At 40.1% G+C, this 27,119-nt stretch overlaps 1 protein-coding gene across 2 annotated transcripts in view; it reads right to left on the bottom strand.

Moving 5' to 3' along the window:
- The window catches only part of LOC109042597 (acetylcholine receptor subunit alpha-like), a 137,039-nt gene that overhangs the window by 10,175 nt on the left and 99,745 nt on the right, over positions 1 to 27,119 (bottom strand). For both annotated transcript variants that reach the window (XM_072300132.1, XM_072300131.1), the window contains exons 7-12: positions 25,727 to 25,842; positions 23,392 to 23,560; positions 20,628 to 20,764; positions 19,287 to 19,433; positions 13,495 to 13,650; positions 11,262 to 11,529 (exon numbers count right to left, since the gene is read on the bottom strand). In XM_072300132.1, coding sequence (XP_072156233.1) covers positions 11,262 to 11,529; positions 13,495 to 13,650; positions 19,287 to 19,433; positions 20,628 to 20,764; positions 23,392 to 23,560; positions 25,727 to 25,842 — 993 coding nt within the window. The remainder of the gene's footprint in view (positions 1 to 11,261; positions 11,530 to 13,494; positions 13,651 to 19,286; positions 19,434 to 20,627; positions 20,765 to 23,391; positions 23,561 to 25,726; positions 25,843 to 27,119) is intronic.

Here is a 27,119-nt window from a genome sequence, read left to right as displayed (position 1 = left end):
TTATTTTCGATCATCAGCAGACAGTCATCCGCAGATGAGTTAGCCATCCTCGATGTTTTATTTATGACCGTAATTATACACCCCTTGAGTCAGCGTCAGCCGATAATGGAGGGATTGGAGTATACGATGCGTGGGGTTCAGGCAGGTAGCGGCCAAGGAGCGGAGGGTTTCACTTATGTTGATAAGTCGAAATATTTTGAGAGAGGAACAGTAAGCACTCCAGAGATATCAGCTAAAACATCGTTAAAATGTTGTAAATTTTCCATACGCGACCTGCGAGTGGCTAAAGCGTATTGGACTATCACTTGCGATCCGGGTTTGATCCCGGCGGCTCCCGCCTAATTTTAACGAAGCTGCGAATTTTCAACCATAAGATGTGGTCCATATCACGAGTGGATCCAAGGGGGACTGAGGAGACGTATGTCCTTCCGCTTGCCCCCCAAAAAAGGAGAAGAGAAATAGGAGAAAGCAAGAAAGAAGGGACTGAGGAAAAGGGAAAAAGGGCGTTTGTATTCGGTAATGATTCATTACAAAATTGATTCAAACCGCTTAACGGATGCTTTAAAATTTCGACAATTTTCTGGAGGATGCCCCCGGACCCCCCTTACGCCCCCCGTTCAAAGTGTCTGGATACACCTATGGTCCGCGAAACCTAAAGAAAAACTATACAAAATTACTGACGCAGAAAAATGTTACTTTTACTTCTAATTCCCACATCACTACAAAATGTCGGTTCTTTTTTCGCACTATGTACGTATAAATAATCGAAAAAGAAACAGAGAACCAAGGTGATCCTTAAAAGCCCTAAAAAGCCTGAAAATGGCTCACTGATTCGCGGTTAGTTCAGATTTTCTGTATTATCAGGATAAATATGGCAATACTTTCCTCTACGAGGCATTCTACGGAAACCTGGTCAACGCTAACGCTGAAATTACCCTCCGAGGAATACGAAGTTCCGTTGGGGACGAACTGGACGCCTTTAAATGAAAAGGAACTATATCCATTCTGACATGAGCCTTTTCATGCATGTGTACTTATGGATCTTAGGTCTCATGTCAGAATGGGTGCTGATTCATTTTACTTAAATACCTCCAACTAGTGTTGAGAAGCCAGCGATCCACCGGCTTTCTCACGCATAGGTGAGTTGAGCTGAGAGCCGAGCTAAGTCGTCAGTGCTGCCAAAAGAACTCGTACTATTTCACGTTAATAGTAGTAAATAAATGCGCTAATAGTAAGTATTTAACAATAGAAAGGGATTACAGGAGTCCACATTTTATTTCTTGATAGGAGCTACACGTCGAGGCACACTACACACCTCATGATTTTTACGATAATTTGTTGTTATTGAATGAAATGTGACAGAATGGTTAAAGCTGTTTAAAATCACGTATTTAAAGAGGGACTATACGTTTGCAGTTTGCACGCAATGATGTCTTCATGCGATTTACTTTCTCACACTCGCATCCATGTTTTCACATGAACGAAGAGGAACGCTCGTATAAATACTTTGAATTCCGCGCTCATAGTGACTTCATGCAAACCAATCATAATTTTTACGCTCACATCCCCTGGTTGAAAACTGATGAAAACTCGTTTACACCGTAAAGCAACCTGAGTTAAGCAGTTTGCGGCTCATGGTGACGGCCTTCGAGCGCTGAAAAAATCTACCTGAACCTTTCATACTTTTCTGGGAGAAAGCAGAATGAATGGAAGGTGCCAGTACCCTATACTGAACTTTGTTTTCATTTAGTAGTCTACGGCGTTTTACAATAGAACTGGAAAATATTTTAATAAAAGACAACGTTAAATTTAAGAAAATTGATTCCCGAGTTTGTACTTGGTGTTGCAAAACTTTTAAGAGACCCATTTTTCTTCGATGTGTCATTCAATTCTGTACCTTTAAATTCATTTTATTGATAACTTCTATTATTCTCAAGTTTTGCTTGATGAAAAGAAAATCAAATCAAATAATGCATATGGTGGTACTATTAGGGCTATGCTCTTTGGCTGCCACGTTACCAAACCAAGAAATGAAAATTAAATGTTTTAAATGGGAGTATTCACAACTTTATCACAAAATATACAAAAACCTGCAGGATCTTATTTCCAAAATCCGGACAAAGGGGGCTAATGTAGGGACCATTTCCCATCGATAGCCGCAAAAATCATGTAAATCCGCCGAATGGCACGGTACAACAAATTTTTACCATGAATCAAAATTCGAGGGGGGGGGGGGGAGGTCATAGAGCTTATGGTATATATTAGTAATTTGAGTAAATCCCACTACGTATCACGTATTGCAGCATTTCACTGGAAAAAACACATTGGATCTAGAGTCCAGACTCTTGAAAACATCGAAAAGAAAAAATACTCTTGATTCAATCAGATTTAAGCTTAAATCAAAAGGAAATCCGCTCAAATTAAGAGGCTTGGTTCTTGATTTAAGCAAAAATCCGATTGAATCAAGAGTATATTTTCTTGTTGATGTTTTTAAGAGCCTGGACTCCAGATCCAATGTGTCTTTTTTTCCAGTGTTGAAATATCAAGAATCCGTAAAAAGAAGAAGAAGAAAAAAAAGTATAACATTCCACTTCATATTTTAAAATTGTTTTGTAAATGTTGTCTAGCTTTGCTATTACTGAGAGGAATGTTTGCAACCCCGCGCACGATGAAGCGAACTTGAGGCAATCGTAGCAACCGTAAAAGAGAAACGGGGAGAGGGCGCGAAAACAATTTTTAGCGGGAGATTGGCGCGAGGTAAAAATTGCCGGAACGGCACAGGGCGTTGATTTTATTTTCAGATGCAAGGAACTCATGATTGTTTTCCGATCGAGGGACGTAATCAGCAGAAAATGGGGGCGAGGGGAAAAGAAAATCAATTAAACTGTCTTTGTCAGCACTACACTCGTCCAACGATACGTACATCAATTAGCGCCATTTAAAATGGACGGAAATCCCAGTGATGGAATTGCGCGATGCGAACTGCCCCACGGCTCCCTTCCGTCGCACAATAGAACGGATCAATGATTTGGAAACCGAATCTTTCTGTAAACATCTTCGTCAATTGGAAATGCCGGGGTTAGTCAGCCAGGTTGGCCTAGTGATCAGTGCGTCTGATCCATAGGTCCTAGTTTCGAATCTCGGAACTGATCTGCTGGAACAGATCCCACTCGGGCTTAATGCTCAAAAATTTGAGCAAAAAATTTTTTAAAACGTGTCCAACGCCATGATGTCTACGGACGCTAAAAAAGTCTGTAAATGACTGTAGGTTTCAAACAGGACTCAAGCCAAATAACCAGCAAAAAAAAAAGAAAAAAAGGGGGTTCAATTGTGATTCCATTAGTTTTCTCCTAAAATTTTTGCCAAGCATCATTGCTCCTAAAAGTTTATTAGGTGACAAAATAAGTATCAAACTATGCAGTTTTAATCAAAATTTTATATTCGGCCTTCCCTAAAGCTCGGACTACTGTGCGCCACGCCGTGCAATCAAGCGCTCGTCGGCCGTCATGACGGGACGTGAGAAATAAATATCGAGTGCAAATTGACACGCACTGCGCGCATGTACCCTGTCCGGTAGTGTCATCCGTTGACATTGGGTAAACAGGACGGTGCAGAATGTAGTATTTTTGAACCAGTGGCGTGGAGAGCTTTACGATATATCGATTGATTTGCCATTTAGACCTGTGGAGAAGGATCAATTATCAGGGCGTTCGCAACGAACACCTGAATAATCGATTCTTTACGATAGCTTCAAATGGGGAAATATCGATATATCTCGAAACACGCCACGCCACTGCTTTGAACGGTCGTCATTGAATTGGGCGACGCAAATTGCTCACCTCTGAGTAAAAACAATTAAATAATCAAACCCGCAAAAAAGGAAAAACGGGACAAAACAGGATGGACTCGATAATAATTGAATCGAGATTTTCAACGATCCCTGGGAGTAGCATATTCATTCCGTTCGATAGTCAGAATAGGTGAGATTCTAACGTTATATAGGTTTTAGTTTTTGGCAAACTCCAAATTTACAGTGTTTTGATATTTTTAAAAGTGCTCGCCGGTGATTTTTCGAAAACATTAAATGACGATTTGTAAACGACCTCTGATATGTGCTATGCTGATAAATTTAAGCCTCCATCTCGTCCTCTCGAATCTTCGAACAGAATTTTGAACTGGTTTGTATAAAAATTAGTTTTTTTTTTAAAAAAAAAGAAAACCTCGCGTGAACTCGAGAAGAGAAACGAAAAGCGAAATTGACCCTTCGATTTTGCAAAAAAAAAAAAAAAAAAAAAAAATTAAAAAAAAAATTATACGCTCTGCTACGATTAATAATGAATTAAGTCGGAGATGCGTACCAGTATGAAACTGAGGGGGGAGAATGTTCAGCTCAGGTAGTTTGCATTGGAATGTTGATAATTATAAATTAACGTATTTTTATAATTATTTTAATTTTTGGAACTTCTTGGCTTTGTTTTCCCCGCGAAATGGTGTGGACTCAGCACCATTTCTCCACCTTGTTAAATACAGTTCGGGCCACTTCTTAGTGTTTTTTTTTTTTTTTTTCATCTACTTGAGTAAACCATCCGTTTTCCATAGAATGTACCTCATTCTTTTGCCATATTTAGATTGTTAACAAGAGACTGTTTTGTCATACATTCACGTTCTTTGATCCCTGATAGTGACATGTAGAGAGACAAGAGGTCGTGACGGCTTATTTTTTAGAATCTCGGTTTACTTTCGAGAGAAAGAGGAAAAATAAAGCCTACACAAGGTACAGCGCGGCCGTGCAAAGGAAAAACACCGTATGAACATTCGGATGTCGCCGGATTTCCTCCTGTGAAACGTTCATTTTGAAGAAAATTATGCATATTCTTCTCTGAAGTTTCCGGATATCGTAGATTCGATTGCGAATGAAATTCTCTGAAAAATCAGTAGAAGAATATTCACAATTTTCCTTGGAACTTCTTATTTTATCGAAGGAAATTTGGCAACGCCTGAAGGTTCATACGACGTTCTTCCTGAGAACGGCAGAGTACGGCTGCTAACTTGCGACGGGGATGAATGACGGCACAAGACGTGATTCATCATATGACCGTAAATTCGTAACCAGCGTTGCCGTTTTTAAATTAAAATGCGCCTACCATACGGCACCTCGTAGCGAAGATAAAACAACGTTTAAAAGAAAGAGACCAAAATCGGCAACGTAGTTCGTAACCCCTTAGCCTCAGAACCGAGCTTTTACTGTTCACTCAACCAGCTTTTAGCCGTCTCGACTTGAAGAAATCTTGATGGAAAAAGTAATTTGACTTCGATTCGCTCGGAATCGCCCTGGTGCGGAGGGACGCAAAAACATAAAGTTTGTCTTTATTTTGGCGTATGCTGTGGGGAAAAAACGAGTAAACTGTCGCCGACTGAAGTTTGAGAGTCTTGAATTTAAATTTGGAGCGGGACGAGCTTAAATTTAAAATTAAACCGCACGGAGGCTTTCACCATATCGTTAGATGTGACAGTCGATTTAACTTTTAATTAAATTTGAGGTCCAACGTTTGTAGAGAGTCAACTAAGCTTTTCATATCGGCGTAGTTTCCCTGAAAATTTGCTGTTACAGTTGTTTATCAAAATATTGAAAACGCGATGAAAATAATGTATTTCCTTCGGAAAATACACTGAAACAAAAGATTCGAACTGAATTGGATATGAAAGAAGATTCGAGTGCAAAATAGAAAACGAAGTTACCGTTAAGTTCAATCTTTACCCCATTGCATAACTTTCAACGGAGACATTAAAGATCATGCTAAATATATAGCGTTTCAACTTACTCCTTAGACGCCTACAAACTATGAACTAATTACAATATTTTAGTATTTTGTAGTTATAAAAAATAGAGTTAATACTTTGTAGTTCTCTAAATAACCAATGAAGAAGAAGAAGAAGAAAAGAGACGCCTAAGCCAGGTCAAGCAAACCCGATGCTCGCTGAAAACACGTGGCCCGCGCGTATTATGGGGTCGGTACCTTCGAGATTTAGTTATAGGAATAAAAATCATAGTAAAAGAAGAATCGGACGTCAAATTTGGAAAAAAAAAATCTAGTGTCGACACACCCATAGATAAAGGAGTTATATTCGAGCCTCAGTTTCCAACCTATTCCCGAATCTGAGCGAGACATCATCGGCAGAAAAGAGTGGAGTATTGCGAGTTCACGCCTCGCGCTATCCCGCCTTCAATTTGCGGACTATGCAACGCGGACGTCCATCAAGTACGAATAGTTGTATCTCTGCGCCGTAATCCACGCAGCTCTTTTCCCACGCTATATTTTCACATTCTGTTGGTTCTGTTTGTCAAGAAAACTTTAGTATTGAAAGTCACGATGTGGCATCTGGGCTCGTATTTTGATAAGTTGCTATTTCATAAGCTCCAATCACGAGAAGAGGATTGTACATGCCACGGCCAACTGACCGCCAGCGGGGAAACATTTCGAGTCCCTTCTCAGCTATTCTTCAGTTCTTTACACGCTGCACCTTCCGTAAAATTTTTGGTATCTTCTTTCCGTTTATATTCACTTCCGAGTGGGGAAGGGTCAACTAGTATACCAGGGGAGGGAGGGAGGGGGGTCACGTTCAAGATGGTCACGCGGGACTAGTCTCGGAGGAAACTCTCGTTTTGCGTTAGCGAGATGACACTTCAGGCTGAAGGGACAAAAACAGCACTGTACTTAGCATCGAAGCGGTGGAGGAGAGTGGACTAAGTGGTGCAGTTTAAGGAGGACACGCCGACCGTCTTACCCTCACAGGGATATTCTCGGTGGAACACTTGGCAACACCGTTGAAGATTTTCGTTCCGAGTCGCCCGGGAGGGGTAATTTAATGACCGGAAATGAGATCAGCCGGATGGAACGAATGATAAATATTTGCAGACGGAGTGGTTCTTCCCGGGTCCGAGAAAGGATTGCCAGCTCACGCTATCATAACCCGTTTGAATTATGCAAGCCGCCCGAGCTTTCGTGTAAATTTGGCAACGTTGCCTCCCGAAGGTTCAGCTCCAGAAAATAGTGAAATTTTCTACTTTCCTGGCGAGTTTTATCACGGCAGAAAACGAAGTCTGCCATTGTTTGCACTCAGCTGTCCAGTTTGAGAGGGTGTGCGAAGGAATGGAGAATTTGCAAGTGCCTGAATATTTATTTTCATTCATATGTAGAGAGTATAAAGTGAGTAGAAAATGTGTGTCCTCTCGATTTTTAAATTGAGCAAATGTTGAATTCAAGATATATCACAGTGTTATTTATTGTGAAATGATCTTCTGTAAATGGAAAAAACAATTCTCTCAATATTTTATGGAGGGGAAAAAACTTTGGAAGAAAAGTTATTGGTTTAGCAGATTCTGATTATTTCTAAATTTTGAACTTAGGGGCTACTAAATACAAGTTTCTCAGTTTGGGTTAATATTATGTTAAAGTTCGTGTGGACAGTTAAATGTCCATCTATATAATATAAATAATACAAATAAATAGATTAATGAGGAAATAAATTTGAGATATTATAAATGATTTACGGTCGGTGTATTTTGAAGTGTAGACGAAAATAATTGTGTCATTGTCGGTTGATATCGTGATGAGGCTGACCTCTATTACATCTTTGTCAAATCTTCATAATCCTGATTTCTAATTTGTCGATTGAAAGGTAAAATCACGGGCTACGCAATCTTACTACTCCATCATAAACTTGCAATCGTGGATGTATTAGCTGTATTCTCTACAGTTTCAATGACGGAAGAGAAACGCCTTCAACACATACCGCAATCTCCTCGGAAAATTGTGATACCACTATTCGTGCGTCACGACAGTCATTTTGCATAATCGGCTGATTGAAGGCGAATCCTGAGTTCCCAGCGTGACACACACACGAACGTCTTCAATACACTGCACAATCTTAATGCGAAATTGTGACATCATTATCTGTGTGGCACGACATAGTCACTTTTCATAGCAGACGCATTGAAGGCAAATATTAGATTTCGAATTTCCATTGAAAAGCACCCTTGAACTACAGCTAAGAAATGATGATTGTCACAAAATGAACGTAGAGATAAAGAGGGCAAAGGTACAAAACTCGCATAGACGATCCTTTGCATCCATAATTTACTGTAGTTTTCCAATAAAAAAGAGAAAGTAGAACTCATAATGATGATAATATATTCATTTAAAGTTGGAGAACTTTATTCTCTTGGAAGAGAAGGTCTTGATAAAACACGAAAAACTGCATCAAAACAAGATTAATATTCTTTTTAAATATATACAATAGGTTTTTTCAGTAAAACTTTCTTCGAGTGAAAGAGATGCGGTTGATAAAGCAAGATAAACTTTTAACAACCTGCTTGGCCTGGTTTATCCAATCCAATCAGAGGTGCGACATTCCTGTGAGGACCTTGCTATTTTTCTCAAAAGAACGGCAAACCAGGATGGAGCCAACTGCGGGCTGATTATTAAAACTGATAGACAAAGCAATAGGCAAAGATGACAAAAAGAGAATGCAATGATCCTTTCAGTGCAGTGGAAACGGGTACTTGCAATGGACAGAGGAGGTAAAAAATAAACTACCTAACGGCAAACCACGAGCCTAGAGACCCAATAGTTAGACCACAATTTTCTCCCTTCGTTTAAAACAATCACCCGTTTCAACGGATGACATCCCTTCATTTTCTTTTGGTGTACTTTTTCTACAGCTTTGTCTATCAAATTCAATAATAAGCAAGCAGAGGCTCCTAAATCTAAAATGTAAGAATTCTAAATCCATGACGTATTATGTTTCTATACACACCGTAACAACTGCCCTACAGGACCGGATTTAGGGGGTGACCGCATGTGGTGACAATTTTTTTTTTTTAAATGTAGGTATATGAAGAAAAAAAAATTGGATTCAGAAAAAAAGTACAAACGAGAAAAGACGACAAGATCTCTCATTTCCTGAGAGTATAGTAATTTCTAATTTTGTTGTCTTTTGGTGATGCAAGAGACAGCATCTTCAATTAGTCGAGCTAAGAGAGAAATCAAACACACAATTTGGCCTGGAACGGCGTGGCGCAGGGAGGAATGATGTCGAAGGACTCGAGATGAAAGAGGCCTTCGGCGCGGTGGTCGGCATGTAACACATATTAGCGCCTACATAACTGCATGAATACTTCGCGCATTGCGTCAAACACAAAGCGGTCAGTAGCGGTCGACGTGAAACGCATAGCGCCTACAAGACTGCATGAATACTTCACGCATTGCGTCGAACACAGTGCGGTCAGCAGGGGTCAGCGCCTACAAGACTGCATGAATACTTCTAGCATTGCGTCAAACACACTGCGGTCAGCAGCGGTCGGCGTGAAGCGCATAGCGCCTACAAGACTGCATGAATACTTCTTGCATTGCGTCGAACACAGTGAGGTCAGCGCGACATGGCGCGGCGCGGCGGCGGGAGTTAAGATTACCAAACGACATTTATGTTTGTTCTTTCATAATTTTTTCGTTTATTTCTTATAAATGGAAGGCCTTGTCCACACAGAGATAGGTCTACGAACTTACTTTCGGGCAAAGTTCCGCGAACTTTTGGTAGTTGTGTTGACAGGGCTTTCGCAAAAAATTTGTCCAACACGTCGAGTTAACACGTCTTATGCACACCTCCCCCTGTTCGTTTTTATTGATGTTTCAAAACGAATGAGGAGGGAGCGGCAAAATACAGGCGGCCCATGGGCGGCAAGTAGGTAAATCCGTCCCTGCTGCCCCACCGAGAAACAGCCCAATATTCAGGGGGAAATAGATATTCGCCGTATGTTATTGCAATTCAGAATGGTATCTTTCTTGTTAAGAGGGATCCAATTTTGCCAAAAGCAAATACAAAAATTGAAATGCTAATGTCGTGAGAAAAAGAAGGATGAAAATGGGACAGGTCCACAAGACGCCATTAATAGAGCCAACGTTAAGCCGATTTTCTCTGGAGGCATAGGAGGACATCAGAAGTCGCTCCTCTGCCGTAAGGGTGTATCTGAATCTCCACGAGAACCCTGTTGTCCATATGACTCCATGCTTTTTTATGTGAAAATTGAGATATCCCTTATGTCAGAACAGCGACAGAGTAAGTATCGCGCAGGCTCTCGCTCCTTCGGAGGTCTCAGAAAGCACGTGATTATTTAATCTCTAATATAAAGAGAGTAAGATATATCGCAGTGTTACCAACGGGAGTAGCAAGACTGCGGAGATGAAGTTCTGTAAAATCAAGCTGACTGCTACGTTTGAGCAAAAATTTTATTATAAAGCCTCAGATTAAAAGTCTCAATAAAAGTCCTTCATTTAGATTGGTGGAATGGACCAGTAGATGAGCTGCCGAATTAAGCATTTTAATACACGTTCCTTGACCAAAATTTCACGCAAAATACGATCCGCGCAATAATATTATTTTAACTAGCTCCTAACCAAACTATTTAAGGTTTTTCGATTAGTGAATTCAAACATCTCGCTCAAGAAAAAAAAAATTCAAGCGTCCACCTGAGACAAATAACGCACTGAAAGTTACCGCCCCAGTCTTTGCGATATGAAAAAATGGCAACTTTACTTTCGGGGCTTCATAAGGCGCTGAAAAAGCATTGCTCAATTAAATCGGTTGTTTTCAAAAGGGAACAATCAATTTTTGCATGAACCTTGGCTTGCATAAAAGGAGCATGCTACCTAAGACTCAGGACAAGGAATAGACCAGTGGCGTGGCGTGAATAATCGATTATCGATATCTCGCCATTTGAAGCTATGGTAAAGAATCGATTACTAAGGTGTTCGCTGCGAACACCCTGATAATCGATATTTTTTCATAGGTTTAAATGGCACCACAATCGATATATCGCAATTCACGCCACGCCACTGGAATAGACATGTTCCCTTTTGATAACAACTGATTAAATTATAAAATGTATCAAACCGTTGTATAGCGCCATTTGGATTCAAGTAGACCGTTTTTATTCTTGTGAGTTGGGAATGCAAAATCCTTGTAACCAATGTATACTAAAAACGCAGTCAGGAGTTTTTTTTTTTCAATAAATTTCGTTGAGGAAATAGCGTTCCATGTGATATTTCGGTTGAAAATCGTGTATTAGAATGCTGAAATCGTACCTTGTCTACTGGTCCATTCAAATTAGATTGGAAAACTCCATTTGGAAAATTTGTTCCTCGGGAAGACGGGAGGATAGTCCCAACGTCCCTTATCCATTTGATAATTACTGGAAGGTTTACCTTTGTGGAATCCTCTTCCTTTTTGGTGTGGTCGGCAATGTAGCGAACTCCATCGAAGGCTTTGTGGAGCTCGGGGCAGTGATGCCAACGTTGCGGCAAGTGGTGGCTGCTGCTCGTCGGCACTGCCGAGCCGTTCTCGTTGGGGGATGGCTCCGGGGTCACCCCTCCGCACCCGTTTTCGCCCAGGGTGTCCGGGAACAGTTGCGAGAGGGCCGGGGGTGCTCCGTGAATTTCACAGCTACTTCCTATTATTGTTGGTTCCGTGTCCCTGCCAAACAAACTTCATATCAGCCACGCCCGCGCGCACATTCGAAATATCATTCAAGAAGTTTCGCACGTTCGGTGACCCAAGTTTTGCACCTGGATTTCCACATGAGTCGTCAAGGACGCTTTAGAGTTCTCGTTTGGCGAAGCTCATCCGCCGTATATAGGGAAAACGCCGTATGAGCCTTCAGACTTACAAATTTCGGATAAAATGTTTAAATATTCTTCCTCCGATTTTTTGAGGATTTTGTTCGTAATTTGATCAAAGTGTCTGAGAATTTCAAGGCAAAATATTCATAACGTTCTCCAAAAATAATATTTTCTGAGAGAAGATTTGGCAACATTTGAATGCTCATATGGCGTTCTTCTTAATAGCAAGGTAGTCATGTGGAATTGCAGGGCTTGAAGAACAAGGTGCATAAGTGCAGTTTTTGCTATTTCGATAAATACGTGTTTAAAGTTCTAAAATTACATGGAACGTACTGGCAAAAAGGAAGTTTAAATTCACTTTTTGACGCTTTAAAGTTGAATTTTAGTTGTGAATTTTTCACAGAATATACTTTCAGACTAGTTTCAGTTGAGTTCATAAATATCTCGATTTTTTCAAAAACCGCACTCATGCCGCCTTGTCCTCCAAACCCCTCAGTAGTAGACAATTTTCTCATATGGAAACTATATCTGCATACATTGGAGACCACACATGACCTTTTAAAGCAATGTGGACACGTCAGTTTTCGGAGCTAACATTTTCTAATGGTTACTAGCGCTCGCCTTGCCATGTTCATCTACAGGGTGATTGAAATGCCCCGCACCACCTCTTTAGACTCTAGGCTTCTCGCTCTATTTTCAGGAAGACCCCCCTCAAAATTGGGGGAGGGGAGTTCTAAAAGTCGTTTTCTTCGACCTCGGAGCATTCCCTAAATTTCAACTCTATATCTCAATTTCTTAAAGGGTTACAGAGAGGATGCATAGTGCCGAGGGTGCGGGACTTTGGATCACCCTGTATACTGATTCGTCGTTTCCAGGACGGAAGATCGTAACTACATTTCGACGTCGCTAAATTTTCACTCGCAAATGGTAATTTTACCAGGAAATTGTTGAATCTGCAAAAGTCTTAAAATTTCACTGATTTTTTTTTCTGATTGCACGCAAAAATCAGCACAATTTTAAAATAATTTGCGAAGTCATATGCCTGTAAAGAATTGAATTGGTTGAGACAAATTTGCAATATCGGAATGGAGTTACGTTTTTCCGTTTGAGAAACGATGGATTATGCGAGGCTCCATATTCATGGCTAAAGTCACAAAACACCGATTGGGCGACATGGCGAATCTCCGTTCGTGTTAAACTGTTAGAAAAGAGTACCAATTATCAGTTTTTCTCGAAATCTCGTCAAACTGGGTTCACTCCACCGGCAGTTTGCTTAGTATAACTTTCATACAGAAAAAATAATAAGAAAACGTGATCCAAACCGTATGTAACAAGGTAGCAATGACTACACACTATTTTGAGGGGAAGTGTTTGAACATTTTGACCTGCTTTCCCCTCAAAATAGTGTAAGCCCAGCTCCATTTATGACCTTCATATTACATCCATAGTTAAAATTAGATAAGTGTTCATTTCTAAAAATTATGTAAGTCGAGAGAAAATTTAGCAATTTAGAGTTCGGACATTTTACCGCCAACGAGGGCGCTTAATAGTGGAAAGCAGTTGCGAGCCGCTCGTTGTTACTTTGAATTGATCCATGCGGCGAATATCATCCCTCCTTTGTCGTTAGGGTGTATCTCGATTTTCGGATGAGCCCCAGAAAGCATGAATTCATATATAGAATAGGGCTCACATGGAAATTGAGATATGTCGGAGGGGCGACGATACGTAGAATATGGAGTGGGAGATGCGAGCAGAAGGATAAAAGCTGGACTAGTTAGTCCGGTGGTAGGGAGACTGGGCATTGGATTAGGGCCTTTACCTGGAACTGTGTTGGAAGACATATTGAGCAGGAGTGTTTAATAATTCACTGGGGAGAGCGGGAGGTGCTGCGTGGTGCGGGAATAGACTCGAGTCTCGGAGCTCCACGTTCCCGTTGCATGTTCGCACCATGATCCTCTGACACGATGCCGCCAACCTGCACAGAAGTAATGCCACATCAAAGAGCATCCCACGAGGAAATTGCAACTGAGGCCGCCCTAAGCGGAGCTAATCAATGTGCCCCCCTCCCCCCCCCTCCAAGGCCGACCACAGGGGACAAGGTCCGAAGTCCTCGGAGGGAAAATTTTCATTCCAGGGATTTTTGTTAAATGGACCGGTGGACAAGGTACTAATTTAAGCGTTTCTTATACGTATTTCATAATCAAAATTTCATGTAGTGTGCAGAAATACCTCTCTTTAAATCTTATTCGAGCCTATACTCTTACAAGTCCGCTACCGTAGCCCAATTGAATAATATCTCAAGGTTGCAGGATTTTTTAATAAATCAAAAACCTAAATTACATGGGGGGATTAACGTAGAAAACGATTCGCTAAATTACTGAAAGTAACTCCTAACTAAGATATTAAAGTTTTTCGTTAACATTGGTTACGAGAATTTTAAATTCCCGCTCGCAAGAAAAACGATGGTCTACTCGAATAAAATACATACTTGAATAAAATAATGCAACAGAGAATTTTACAGTAAAACGTTTAGTGTGCGATTTTTCTCAAGTTGACCTTTGTATTTTCATGAGTGAGAGGTTTGAATTTTTGCGTCAAGAAACACTGAATATCTTGGTTATCAGTTAAATTTAGTGTTTTACTTGAAATGTTGGTAAAAAAACATGTATCAGAATGTGTAAGTTTGTACCTTGTCCACTGGTGTACTATGTCAAAAAAAGGAATTTTGAGGCTTTGACGAGAAACTCTCTCCAAAGCCTTAAAATTAATCCCTAAATGCAGAGAAAGAGCATGTCAAACAAATCAAATGTTACAGGAGTGACGTAAAAAAACTGTACAAAAGTTCTTTATGGTGAATGAAAAATTTGGAAACAATAGAATTCAGTGAGCATTTAGTACTAGAAGTAAAGTCTTACAACTATTTTGTGATACATTGATTTCACAAAAATTTAACATCCGTATTGATTTGATCGACACATCATTTTCTTGAAATTAACCCTTGGATGCCTAAGCCAGGTCAAACTGACTCGAGTTTCGCTAAAAACACGTGACCGGAGGGTTTTATGGGACCGGCACACACAAGCTTTAGATGTAGATCTACTGATATAGCACGGCAAAGGAGCCGCATGGATTACGGCGCAGAGATACAACTATTCGTGCTTGATGGATGTCTGCGTTGCATAGCCTGCAAAATTGAAGGCGGGACGGCGCGAGGTGTGAACTTACAACTTCCCACTTCATGCTGGCAATGAGGTGTTGCTCAAATGCGGGAAAAAAGTTAAAAAAGGAGCCTGAGTACGGCTTTCCCATACCCTCGGATGCGTTAAAACTCGATTTTTTACCCTATCCTGAAATGTATCGTAAAAAAGAATCAGACGTCAAATTAAGAAAAAGGGAAAAAATCGAGTGTTAAGGAAAACGAGGATAAGAAAGCCGTACTAGGGTCTCGTTTTTTAACTTCCCTCCCGAGTCTGAGCAACATCTCATCGCCAGCATAATGTGGAACATTGCAAGTTCATGCCTCGCGCCATAGCGCCTTCAATTTTGCAGGCTATGCAACGCGGACATCCATCAAGCACGAATAGTTGTATCTCTGCGCCGTAATCCACGCGGCTCCTTTGCCGTGCTCTAATTCCATATTGTGTTGTCTGGTTGCCGCGATGCAATTAGCTAGAAAAGAGGATTTTCCGTTAAGAACCTCCTGAATCTGAAGGTTTTTTCTTCCTCTTTTCTTTAAGCCAAAACAATTATGAATCGTAGAAACTTTGGGTTTGTAAATCATAGTTTTCGCAGTTGATTTAGTTTTTTTTGAGCTGCACGTGACCGTACATTTTTCAAACGAATACAATAAAGTTAAATCCTGCTGACTGTTTTCCTTGAGTGGACCTTCATTTTACCAAACAAGGTTCAGTTCACTGGAAACCAGTGTTCGAAACTCGCTGGCGCCAACGCGCCAAATGCGCCTAAAAAATCGGCCACGGCGCCTAAAAAAGGAAAGCTCTGCGCAAACGTGGCCCCTAAAAATCTGAATTTTCATATCAGGTGGTCATTCGAAATTTTCAGCACTACAAGTGAAAGCTTTTTTTATGCTTCACGATTTCATCCTTAGTGCTTCTGTCTTCTTCAAGTAACAGCTACTTACTAGTTCTGTTACGAAAACATCTCGCGTCTAACTTTTCTCTAAATGCGCCGTAATATATTGGCAAAAGTCAATTTGGCCCCTAAAAATTCTTCAATGGCGCCTAAAATCAAAGGTGAGTTTCGAACACTGCTCTGCCCTGCTAAGGAAGAACATTCGAGAGTTGCCAAATTTCCAGGGATAAAATGTTTATTTTAGAGGAAACATGTGAATATTTTTTCTTGGGATTTTCAGACACTCCAGATCAAATTATAAAAAAATTATCTGAGAAATTGACAGATAAATTTTCAAAAATTTTCCTGAAAATCAGTGATTTGCCAGAGGAAATTTGGCAACGCCTGAAGGCTCATACGGCGTTTTTCCTTAGCACGGCAGTGCTGGAAACTGCTGGATTTTACTTTGGAGCGAGCGTTTTATTATTATGAGAGTCATTTTTTTTTGGTGGGGGGAGGCTCAATGGAAAGAGTGTGCGGACCTCTACCCGAGAATTTGTTCTGCGGGGACTGCATGAAACATGAGAGCAGAGTGATGACTGCACGGTTTTGGGCGGGAATTTCCAGGAACTGGAGCAAAGTTGCAGACCGCCTCCATTTCCAAGCCGTTTATTAATTCATCACCTCGCACCGCGCATGGAGCTCGCATCTCTGTGTTCATTAGTTCGCTCGCTGAGGTGACCGCGGCCTGGTTTCAATCCAGTGCGCAGGGGAGACCCCCGCTCTCCCGTCCTAAGCAAGAACGCCGTATCAACATTCCAGAGTTGCCAAATTCCCCTCGATAAAATGTTTATTTTTGAGGAAAATTAGGAATATTTTTCCTCGAAATTTTCAGGACCCTTAGTTGAAATTGCGAACAATATTATCTGAAAAATTGGAAGAAAAATATTCATGAGTTTACCAGGAAAATCGTGTTTTATCAATCGAAATTAGGCAACGCCCGAAGGTTCATACGACGTTTTTCCTTAGCACGGCAGCGCTAGCCTCCACACCTATTTCCACTTTTCGCTTGAGAGGTAGCTCGCCTCACAATGTAATCGGGACTGAGTGAACTGACCGCCAGGTAGGCTAAGATTTAAATCACTACGAAAAAATGCCTCGTTTCAAATTTCGCGTAGAGAACGGAAGAGGTATCGGAATCAACTCATGAGTCTGGATTCTATGGTTGTGGCTCGCAATTTTAAGATGCATCTTCATCTCTCATTTCAAATATTAACGATGGTTGGATTATTTTAGGAAAATTGAAATTTCAGTCTTAAATTAATCACTGTGGAATTCTCAGAACGAAAATTGTCTTGCAAAGATTAAAACGAAGTCAAAAGTACTGTATTCAATGAACCATCGATATCTATACATTGAAATCGGTTACAAAATGGAAACAGTACTTTTCACCTTATTTTAAAACTTTGGAGGATGACTAAAGGGTATCAGGGAAAAAATCATGCAATCAATGTACATCTAAATAATATCTGCATGGAGTCCTTTCTAAGTAGAAAGTCATCAGGGTGCTAAATGACAACAGACCAGCAATGAAGCCTTGAATCAAGTAATATGAAGTTATCCAGGCGTGGTATGTATTTATCCTGGGAAGTGATGGTTCGCTGGTGCACGCTGGCAATTCTAACAAGCGCACGACTCAGATCTCATTGAACAAGTGTTAGGTTGCCCCAGCCTTCCCCTCCCCCCCCCCCCCCATGCAGCCTCCACTGCTGTCCTACCTCCAACTGCTACTTCCATTTATCAACCTCTCTTCCCCTCTCTTAGCTTTTAAAAGTGACTGCCATTTTCAATAATGCCGCCTTTCCTTTCCGCGCGGGTCTCCCACGAGCTTTAGGCTTGAAGAATGGGAAACATATGCAGATTAGTAATTTCATTTTTTGCTCCGCCCGCGAGTAAATGACTGATGCTTTTAATTGCAAGCGCAAGTTTAAATTTCATTAAATTTTTCTCGACGCCTGTGGGGTTTTTTTTGTGACGGCAAATCTATCAGAGAAAGTGTGCCTCGCACAGTTTTCACTTCTTCAATAGCGAGCTCAACCTACCAGCATCACTAGTTCAACCCCCTGGGCCTCATTTTAATTTTAGATTGACTTTAAAAAAATCTGAGGAGTAGCAGCAGATGACGATCGCTGATGTTGCCAGTTCTGAGCGGTTTTATTTTTGTGTGTAAGTGAGCTGTTGACTTGAAAGATTTCCTTGCAGGATTCGCCCCTCGAACTTTTAAGAGGCTTTCCGCGACTGGGTTTGGCTCATTTTTTGAATGGATGACTGTCGTATCATCGTTGAAATTTGGACCAATCAGAATCGAGTATTTAAATTTCAAACAAATCCCGAAGAAGTTTAACCAAAATCTGGATTTTATTAAAAAAAAGTGCCCTAATTAATTGACGCAACAAGAAGTAAATAAGCCATGTTTTCGAAAAATACTTTACTCTTTAAGGTTTTTGGTGAAACTTTTTACTCCCATTCACTGCTCGACTCATCTCAAAAGGCAAATTTCCGAGACTGGATTCCATCGATAGTTAATGACCTACTGCCAAACCTACAAAACAAAATTCCCTTCGGTTGACGATGCGCCTACGTTTGATTTTCATACTGGCAGCAAAAACGGCCGTATTCAAAATTCTCGACCCACCTCTCGAGGTGCAAACGGATGCAAACGTTGGCTGAAATTCATCAAGCACCTGAATTTAGTTCTTGAATTTAACAGAGCGTTTCTCTCCTATGGTTTGCAACCCTGCCGATGTGGTTGAAAAACTCGATCAAAATCAATCGCGGAAATTTGCCAGAGGTGGAGAGGTGGTGTGTCGGAAAATTTTGAATTTGGTTCAAACTCCGGTTGTTGATGAGCTCAACGGACTCGCCGAAGAAAAAAAGGCGCTGTAGTAACATCCTGGATGTTAAAAAAATGTGCGACAACTCTTGGATGTTGTCATTACCACTCTGGCTGTTAAAGTAACATCCTAGGATATTACTTTTACATCCTATCATGCTACGTTAACTGCCTGAGTGTTAATAGCAACATCCAAGAGTTGTCGCACATTTTTTTAACAACCGTAATATCCGGCATGTTACTGCAGTATCTTTTTTTTTTCGGTGTACCAGTAGATTGGCTTGAGAAAAAGAATGTCCGATTCAAGGATTCTGTCCGAAAAGTTAGCCGAATCCAATTGCAAAAATTCGCATTTTTTTATCCGTGCCGAATTGAAATTCCGAGGGAAAAGCGACACCGGTGGGAGTGAAAGTTCCCACTCGGGTCAACAGGGTCGACGGTGGGTGCTCCGACGAGAGGGGTGATTTAGGAGACGACACAGCACACAGCGCGCGAATTCTGGCATGAATGCACCTGTAAAGCCGGCATTGAGCGAGCGTGCCCCCCCCCCCCCCGGCCCCCCCGGGCCCCAGGCGGCCTTTAGAAAAGCACTTCAGCCGAGTGAAAGTTACTTAGTCAGAGAGGAGAGCGGAGCAGCGCTAACTCACCCGCGCTTATCAACCGGATAGTGTGGCCGTCTCATCACCAGGAGTTTCGGGAGGATGTGAATGAAGACTCGTTTCACCCACGGCGCCATCGTGTGCGTTTGCGGCGACCTGAAGTGAACGTTCAGCACCACCACCGTCACGCAGATGCTGAAACAGAAAACACGCTTTCAGAACGTTTCGGAAAACCCGGGATTAACCGCACCCGAGCGACGCCACGCCGCATCATCCAAACCTTGGCGAGGATATAATTCAAAGCACCCGCCACTAATCAGGTTTTTTTCTGGACCTCTCAGGAACTAAGCGCCGCAATGCGATGAGTGATTAATCGCGTCATATTTTATATTAAAAAGATGAGATTTGATGAAAGGGTTTGGTGGATTTCTTAACCTGAAATTTTGACGGTCATACAACCCAAAAAGTTTTCCAAACCTTTTTCTTTATGACATATGGACTGCATTTCGCAATTTGGAACTACAGATTCTGGCTCATCTGAAACAACACTTATGTGCATAGGGAAACCAATGACACATACGTTGTTTTTAAACCGGGCCAGAATTTATAGTTCCAAATTGCAAAATGCAGTCCATTTTATCTACTTGATCACAAACTTGACTTCATTCTGCAATAAGAATTACAATTATTGTATCAATTTAAAAAATAACGTACGTAACGTTAGGTTCCTTTTGCACATTGGTGTCTTTACGGATGCTGCGGATGTTTACGGAACTACAATTTTTGGCTCGATCTAAAAACATGTATGTACCATTAGTTTTCCTATGCCCAGAGGTGTCTTTGCAGAAGAGCCAGAAATTATATTTAATTGCAAATGCAGTCTAACTGTATTTTTATCCAAGTGTTGTAACAAATGAGGAGTCACTCGGAAGATGTTATCTAATGAGTTTGATTAAATTTTGCAATAAGCAACTACGATTTCTGACTCATCCCTATAAAAGCTGCCATCTGGGTAGGGAAACGGATAGTTCATACGTTTTTTTTTCAAAAATAAGCCAAAGATAGTAGTTTCTCATTGCAAAATGCAGTCCACTTGTGTCTCATACTTCATTCAAACTCAATGATCTGTATTACCAGGGAGAGTAAACGAGCCTGTATACAAATGTATACAAAATATGGTAATTCCCAAAAATACTATCAATGATTAATTTAACTTTTGAAATAAAATATTTTTCCGTTTAAAATTATCAGAAGGCTCGAATCTGCACATATGTCCCCTCGATACTAAAAAGAAAGAAAAAAATAATGAAATTTTACGTAGTTAATTTTATGACCGAAGACTGAGACTTATACAATCGGCGCGCGGCGTCTAAATCTTGGAATTATTACCTGAAAGTGTCTAGGATCATTGTGAAAAGTACAAATTTTCCAAGGAGAGGAACAACTAGAGAGGTTGGAGGAATAATTTCGGCGAGAAGCAGGAAGAACACAGTCAACGACAGCAGGATCGAGATTGAGAGACTCACCTGAAAAAATAGAGTAGCAAAAAGTAGTGATATAGACAAGGTATCGAGCTCCTAAATTGGAATATGAAATAAATACTTAAATAACAGTAGAATATGAGATTTACTCGGCTTCAAAGTACTTTTACGTCGATGGCTCAAGTGCGAAACCACGTATCTACATTTCGGTGTTTTAAAATCCCTGCTCCTATCATTAATATAAACTTCGAAGGATTCAGACTTTCAGCGATTCTACCTTTTTCTATTTCACTCGAGAGGTTGCCAGATTGTGCGATAAATGTGAATATTTTACATGGATTTGAATTGGGAAAAGTGCTAAAAAAGCAATTATCTGGCAACAAAAGAGTCCGGGAGGGATGAGAGGCTGCCTTCCTGGGAAAACCCATGATTTAGCCGGAAAGTTCATTAAAACAATTGATTCCGTTTGAAGCATCAATTGTATACTAGGGGAAAGCTATTTTAAAATAACAATTGTGAATGGACAAAGATGCTACAGAAAAGGAAAAAGGAAAGGGAAAGGAAATGAAATGAGGATATGATTACAACATGCAATCAGAGAGTATAAAACATTAACATCAGAGAAATTCATATGCGATGAAAATATAAGAAAAAAACACGAGTGGGCTCATTACGATTCGGAACTCCAACTATACTATCGTTGAGCAGTTTTTAGACCCCTACGTCACCGATAATCTTCTTAAGAGGTAAAGATGAACTTTTGCTACTTCAGCGAGTCAAATCGCGGAAGGAGATCCATGGATTGTCCTTTTCCGCCACCCGATGGGATGACGTCCCAGTCAAATGCGTTTTTGAAGAAATGATCGATCCCCATCATCGCTTCATCTCCACACATCTATTTATGTGCAAATGATGGCACGCTCCGGCAACAAGGTTCTACGACGAAATCATTTTTGCCTCCAGAGTCTCCAAAATGTATACATCTTAGTGATCAAACGTCCGATTATTGAGAAAAATGGCTCGCGGAGCGAGCCGAATGTCACTCGCGTAGCGAGTGATCGGGGGTTCAGAGGGCGCAGCCCCTTGGCTGGCAGTGACGGACGCGCAAAGCGCGTCCAGAACGGCTAGTATAGTTTATTTTGTCAACCTTATTACTTATTTATACAGAATATTCTGCTAACAGTGAAAAAAAAATCAACATAGTTTTGAAGAAGTACGTCGAAAAATTTTTCAAGGAGAAGATTAAGTATGACAGGAAGTCTGCAACGTCGCAAATGGAGATGTGTGGTTTCGCACTTCGGTCACCGATAAGGAATATCAGGTACCTACTAAAAGTAGCAGGCTTCATCTTCGAGCTACATTGAGTTAACGAAGCTCCTTTTAAGTTGTTGTGAGCTTTGAAATTTGATGGCACGAGAGTTGGTCGGTTTGAAATCGTTTATCGATCGACGGATGGCATTAAATTCGCCAGGAGGCAACTCGGCCAAGTTAGCGTCGCAAAAGTTTCGGGAATCCTGGACTTTGGAAAGTGAGCCACACAGCGGGAAGGAAACTTCATTTGACCGGAACAGAGTCATTATCTCAGATTTTCTACGTTACTTTCGAAAGCGCCCTAATCTTGAAAACTACCAGATTGCCGAAGTTTGGACGCGGGAGATTTTCGTAAACATTATTACAGAGCTGACCGTGGTTGTTTTGAATCTGCTGATTCAAACCTCAAATTGTAACACGGTGTAATGTTGAGAGTGTTTAATTTTTTATTTTCTACTACAAACGATGCGCAAAACATTTTCAATCGGCTTTAAATCAATTTCTCGGGTTGATAAACGATAGATAAAAACCATCTAATCGGGATTATCTTAAACTCACGGTTATTTCCACGTTTTCATATACTCGTTCATATCTGATCAGAGAAACGGAAATGCAAACATTACGCGCCTTAAAAATAGGAAAACATTAGAGTGAAAAGTAAAAATATGTGCGCAAAGCCTAGACGCTTAAAACACTAAGCAGAAATAAGGGCATTTTAATCCCTCTTAGGCTCATTTTCAGCTTCAAAAACAATGACAATTAATACAACATGTTTAACGAATTAATCCAAATTTTTAATGCAAAAGGCACAACTTCTGTAACTGTAATCGGGTCTTCACTCAATTTCATATAGTATTTTTTTCTTCTTCCCCTTCTTTTTTTCCATTTTTATTGCAGCCTAAGATGAGCCGCTGCCGTCTTATAATGACCTGTTTTTTAGGTAGTTTTTCAAAACATTTTAGCCTTGTTGATCTAATTTGCTACCACTCTGGCCTGGTCCTAGCCAGAAACTGGATTCAATTAAATTCACTTGCGTTAGTCAATCTCACCGCACATTCGATGAACCTTGATATTTTCCTGCGTAACGCATTAACTCCATATTTTACAGGCCTTCACGATCAATGATAAAATCTCATTCGAAGAGACCCCCTTTGTGCCCTTAACCTTGTTCCTTTGTATTTTTGGGATTTAAAGCTGTTTATTTCTTATTCGGAGTGAGCAACATTCATCATGCATCTGGGGAGCAAACATGGTGGTGGTGGAGGGATTTTCGGGATTGAAGGTAAGACCCCCCAACTTTAACACAACAATAAGAAAACTCGGTTCGTTCTAAGAAGCAAAGAGAGCGCGGCTCTACTTACTTTTTCACCGCTGTCAGAGGGCAGGTAGAATACTAAGACGGTTAGGAAGGAAATTCCCATACAAGGAATTATGAGATTTACAGTGTAAAAAAGCGTCTTTCGACGCATCGTTATGTTAAATGTAATATCTAAGTAAGGTTCATCACAGCACGTATAGAACTTCTCATTCCTGCAACAAAGCACATAAAAGAGTAAGAATGAGGTCGAGAATGGCTTCTTGAAACGCAAGGAGAGAATTATTTTGAGGAAGCACGGGTGAGTGTTTGAGGGCTCAGGCATGGGAGTTATTTTAGACCCAATTCCGTGCGTTTGGCGCCTTTGTTTCCCGCTTTTATCACTTTCATTTGGATCAGGTTCTTCGGAAAACTCGGAGGAATTGGATTCAGGATTTCGTCCACTTTTATTGGATTGAGCAGCTTTACACTGCCACGTTGAGGATAAACGTTGTATGAACATCCAAACATTGTCGAATATCTTCATACAAGTATATGTATTAATTTTCCGGAAAAGTAGTGGATACTTTTCCTCGAAACTTTCAACAAAATTCGATTGTATTGTTAATGAAATTTTGTGAAAAATATTGATGAAAATTACTCATCAATCATCGTGGAAACTCGTTTTTTACCTGAAGAATTTTACAAAGTTCGGATGTTCTTGCAGTGTTCATCCCTGGTCCAGCAATACAGCATGACTTTGCTGGACCAAGAAAGCTTTAACTAGCTTGAAACGTCACAGTGAATACTAATTTGCTAAAATATAAAGTTTTTTCTTATTTTAGGAACAGACCAATCATCAGCCAAGGTGCCTTAAAAATATGCAATTTTCTTTACTTTTTTTCATCGTGTCTAATAACACCGTAAGGCTTTCCCCTCCACAAATTGATGGCTGATGTGGCAAAATGTGTATCTTTATTCTAGCGTTCCAAAATCCCTGATTATCTTTTACTTTTTTAAAGAAAGTTGGCCCGTACGTCTCTCTTAAATTTTTGCTTAGTATTTTTAAAGGTGTTAAAAAAATGCACGAGAAAAAGAGACAGTTTCCATGAATTCCTATTCTGAAAAAAATTAAAACATTAGAGAAGATTTCCCTGATCAGATGTAAGCATTTTTTTCATATTAAGGCATGAATGTATGAAATCATGCTGCGTAATGTAAATTATTGTCACATTGGCTATAGTCAGCAATCTGTTTGAATTGGCATCAATAGGATGCGTTATCGTAGCCTTTCTCAATTCATTAATTTATGTTTACAAGGGAGGACGCATGGAATACAGTGGCGAGGCGTGAATGGTCGATTATCGATATTGCCTCATTTGAAGCTATGGTAAAGAATCGAATGTTAAGGTGTTCGTTATGAACACCCTGTTTATCGATCCTTTTTCATAGGTTCAAATAGCTGATTAATCGATATACAGCTCAAAGCACGCCACGCCACTGATTAAATACTGTTTTCATACAGATCGTGGCAACGCCATTGCAATAATGATCATCAGCTGAACCTCTCAAGGAACGCTGCTAAGCAAATAGGAGAGGAGCGATTTATTTAGGAAAAATGTAGACTCAAAATCGCGGTTTGAAGGGTTTATTCAAATGGTTGCGGGCACTGAAGTGTGCTCTGCAACGTGCTTAACTTAGATTTATTGTATCACAACGGCCGCGACTTAGCATACATAAGCAATGATTTAACGGAGTTGCAAATCTGCACTCATACAAAAGTTGGACTAGAATTCTTCCTTTTCTGCTGACTGCGTAAATAGATTCCATCAATAAAGGTATAAAAGCCATGACTTATGAAAAATGCACTTCATTTGAATTTTCATTAATTACTATCCCTCCACCCTCTCCCTCTCCTAAAAACAATATATCATAAAAGAACAAATAATTTTTAAAACACTGAAGTTTCAAAATTCGGCGGCTTCCTGACATAGGGGCGGAACTACAATCTGCAATGAACCCTGTCGTCCACACAATTCAATGCTTTTCCGGGCTCATCTCAATTTGTAGTTACGCCCTTTTGTCAGCCGGGCGACGAATTGACGTTTCAAATTAAATTCGGAGTAAAACATTTTCTCCGGAAAATTGCGACTAGATTTTTTTTTTTTTTTTTTTTTTTTTTTTTTTTTTTTTTTTATTAAAAGTGAGTTTTTGGCAGAAAACTAAGAATCTGAAAAGAACAATTCCCAAAAAATTGCAAGAAAATCCTAGTTTGCACATTTGTTAACTAAAGCTTCTAATGTGATGCTTCTATTGTATGCACAATAGTGCGGCCTCAGAGCAATTTAAATGACATGGTGAACATTTCAGATACATGGGTACTGAAAATTTACATCACTTACCTCACTGCCGGAACTTCTAAAATATCCCACTCTACAGATGTATAAAATTCTGAGAGATCAACCCCTATATTTACAACATTTGAGCCAAAGACCTCATCGATATGCCTCAGATCTACCTGAAGACAAATGGAGAAAAAACACAATGAGTATAAAATTGTTTGCAAAAAATCACTTATGAGCCCTGTTTCAGTCAAAATAACCTGAACAGTTGCCGTATTTGCTGCTCGCGCAAGAACAATTATAGATATACACATCTTGAGCAAGGTCTATGAGTATAATTCAGAGAAGAGAGTTAAGTCAGGAATGAGTATAAAGTAACAATTTTAGAAAGAATAATTATTTTTCCTATACTACTAATGTCATTAGGGAAGCCAGGAGAAATGATTTCAACCAATACGAATTGTGTCGCGGAAGTAATTATTGTCAGTCCCATGATAAGCGAATGGGATATTTTTTTGTCTTAAAAAATGCGGTTGTTTCAAGGGTAATACTAGTTAATGTAGACTTAATCCTACGATGCATGTTTCGCTTCATGATATTTATTTTGATTCTGACAGGTCTTTTTACCGATAATTTCTTCCTTAAAATGTGTTTTCCTAGAAACTGAAGATATTGTCCCATCTTCGAGTTTGTTGGTGAGCTTCGTCCTGATAAAAAGAAAAAGTGTGGCTAATAGCAGTCTGAGTAGGAGAAATGGGTCTCAAGCAAGAGGGGAACAACATAGTTTAACAAGTTGGAAGCACAGAGCATCCTCTGATGGAAGGTTTTTCCTTTTTTTCCTCGCAGGAAATGCAAATTTAGACAGCATGTTTCCGGACTTTTGTAATTCACCACCGTCATTTAAAAACCAAAGTACCTCCCGACTGAAATGAGCGAGGACATGCCCTAAATTTACTTTTTCTTGGTTACAGATTGAGATTTAAATTTAAACTCTACGGAGCTCGGACCCTCTTTGGTAGCCCATTCGTTTCATGTTTTACGCGATGTAGAGATTCTCAGCATTGGAACCCTCTGCTTTTTGTACCCTGTTAAAAATGTAAGAATGTTCATATTTCTCGTCTCAGCACTATGAAATAGCTTCATTTCTGGTCGCCAAAATATGAAATATTTTGCTGTGTATCTTTCAAAACTTAAAATAAGGTTTAGCGCTGTAAACCATAACGCCTTCATTGTTTGATATATGCAACACGACCATCCATTGAGCACGTTTAGTTGCATCCAAGCGCCGGCGGCTCTCGTGTCGTTGTATTAAAATGTTAGCCCACGAAATACAACCAACCAACCATAATATTTTATTTTAATTTCAACAATCCTTATTTTTTCTGTCAATATTTTACAATTATTCAATTCCATGAAAAATGTCAATTGGACATAAAGTAATTGCACGACACAT

The sequence above is a fragment of the Bemisia tabaci genome, chromosome 4 (genome assembly GCF_918797505.1).
Source record: "Bemisia tabaci chromosome 4, PGI_BMITA_v3".
NCBI classification, from domain to species: Eukaryota; Metazoa; Arthropoda; class Insecta; order Hemiptera; family Aleyrodidae; genus Bemisia; species Bemisia tabaci.
Note: the sequence above shows the minus strand (reverse complement) of the source record. Positions and strands in the feature narration are given on the sequence as shown.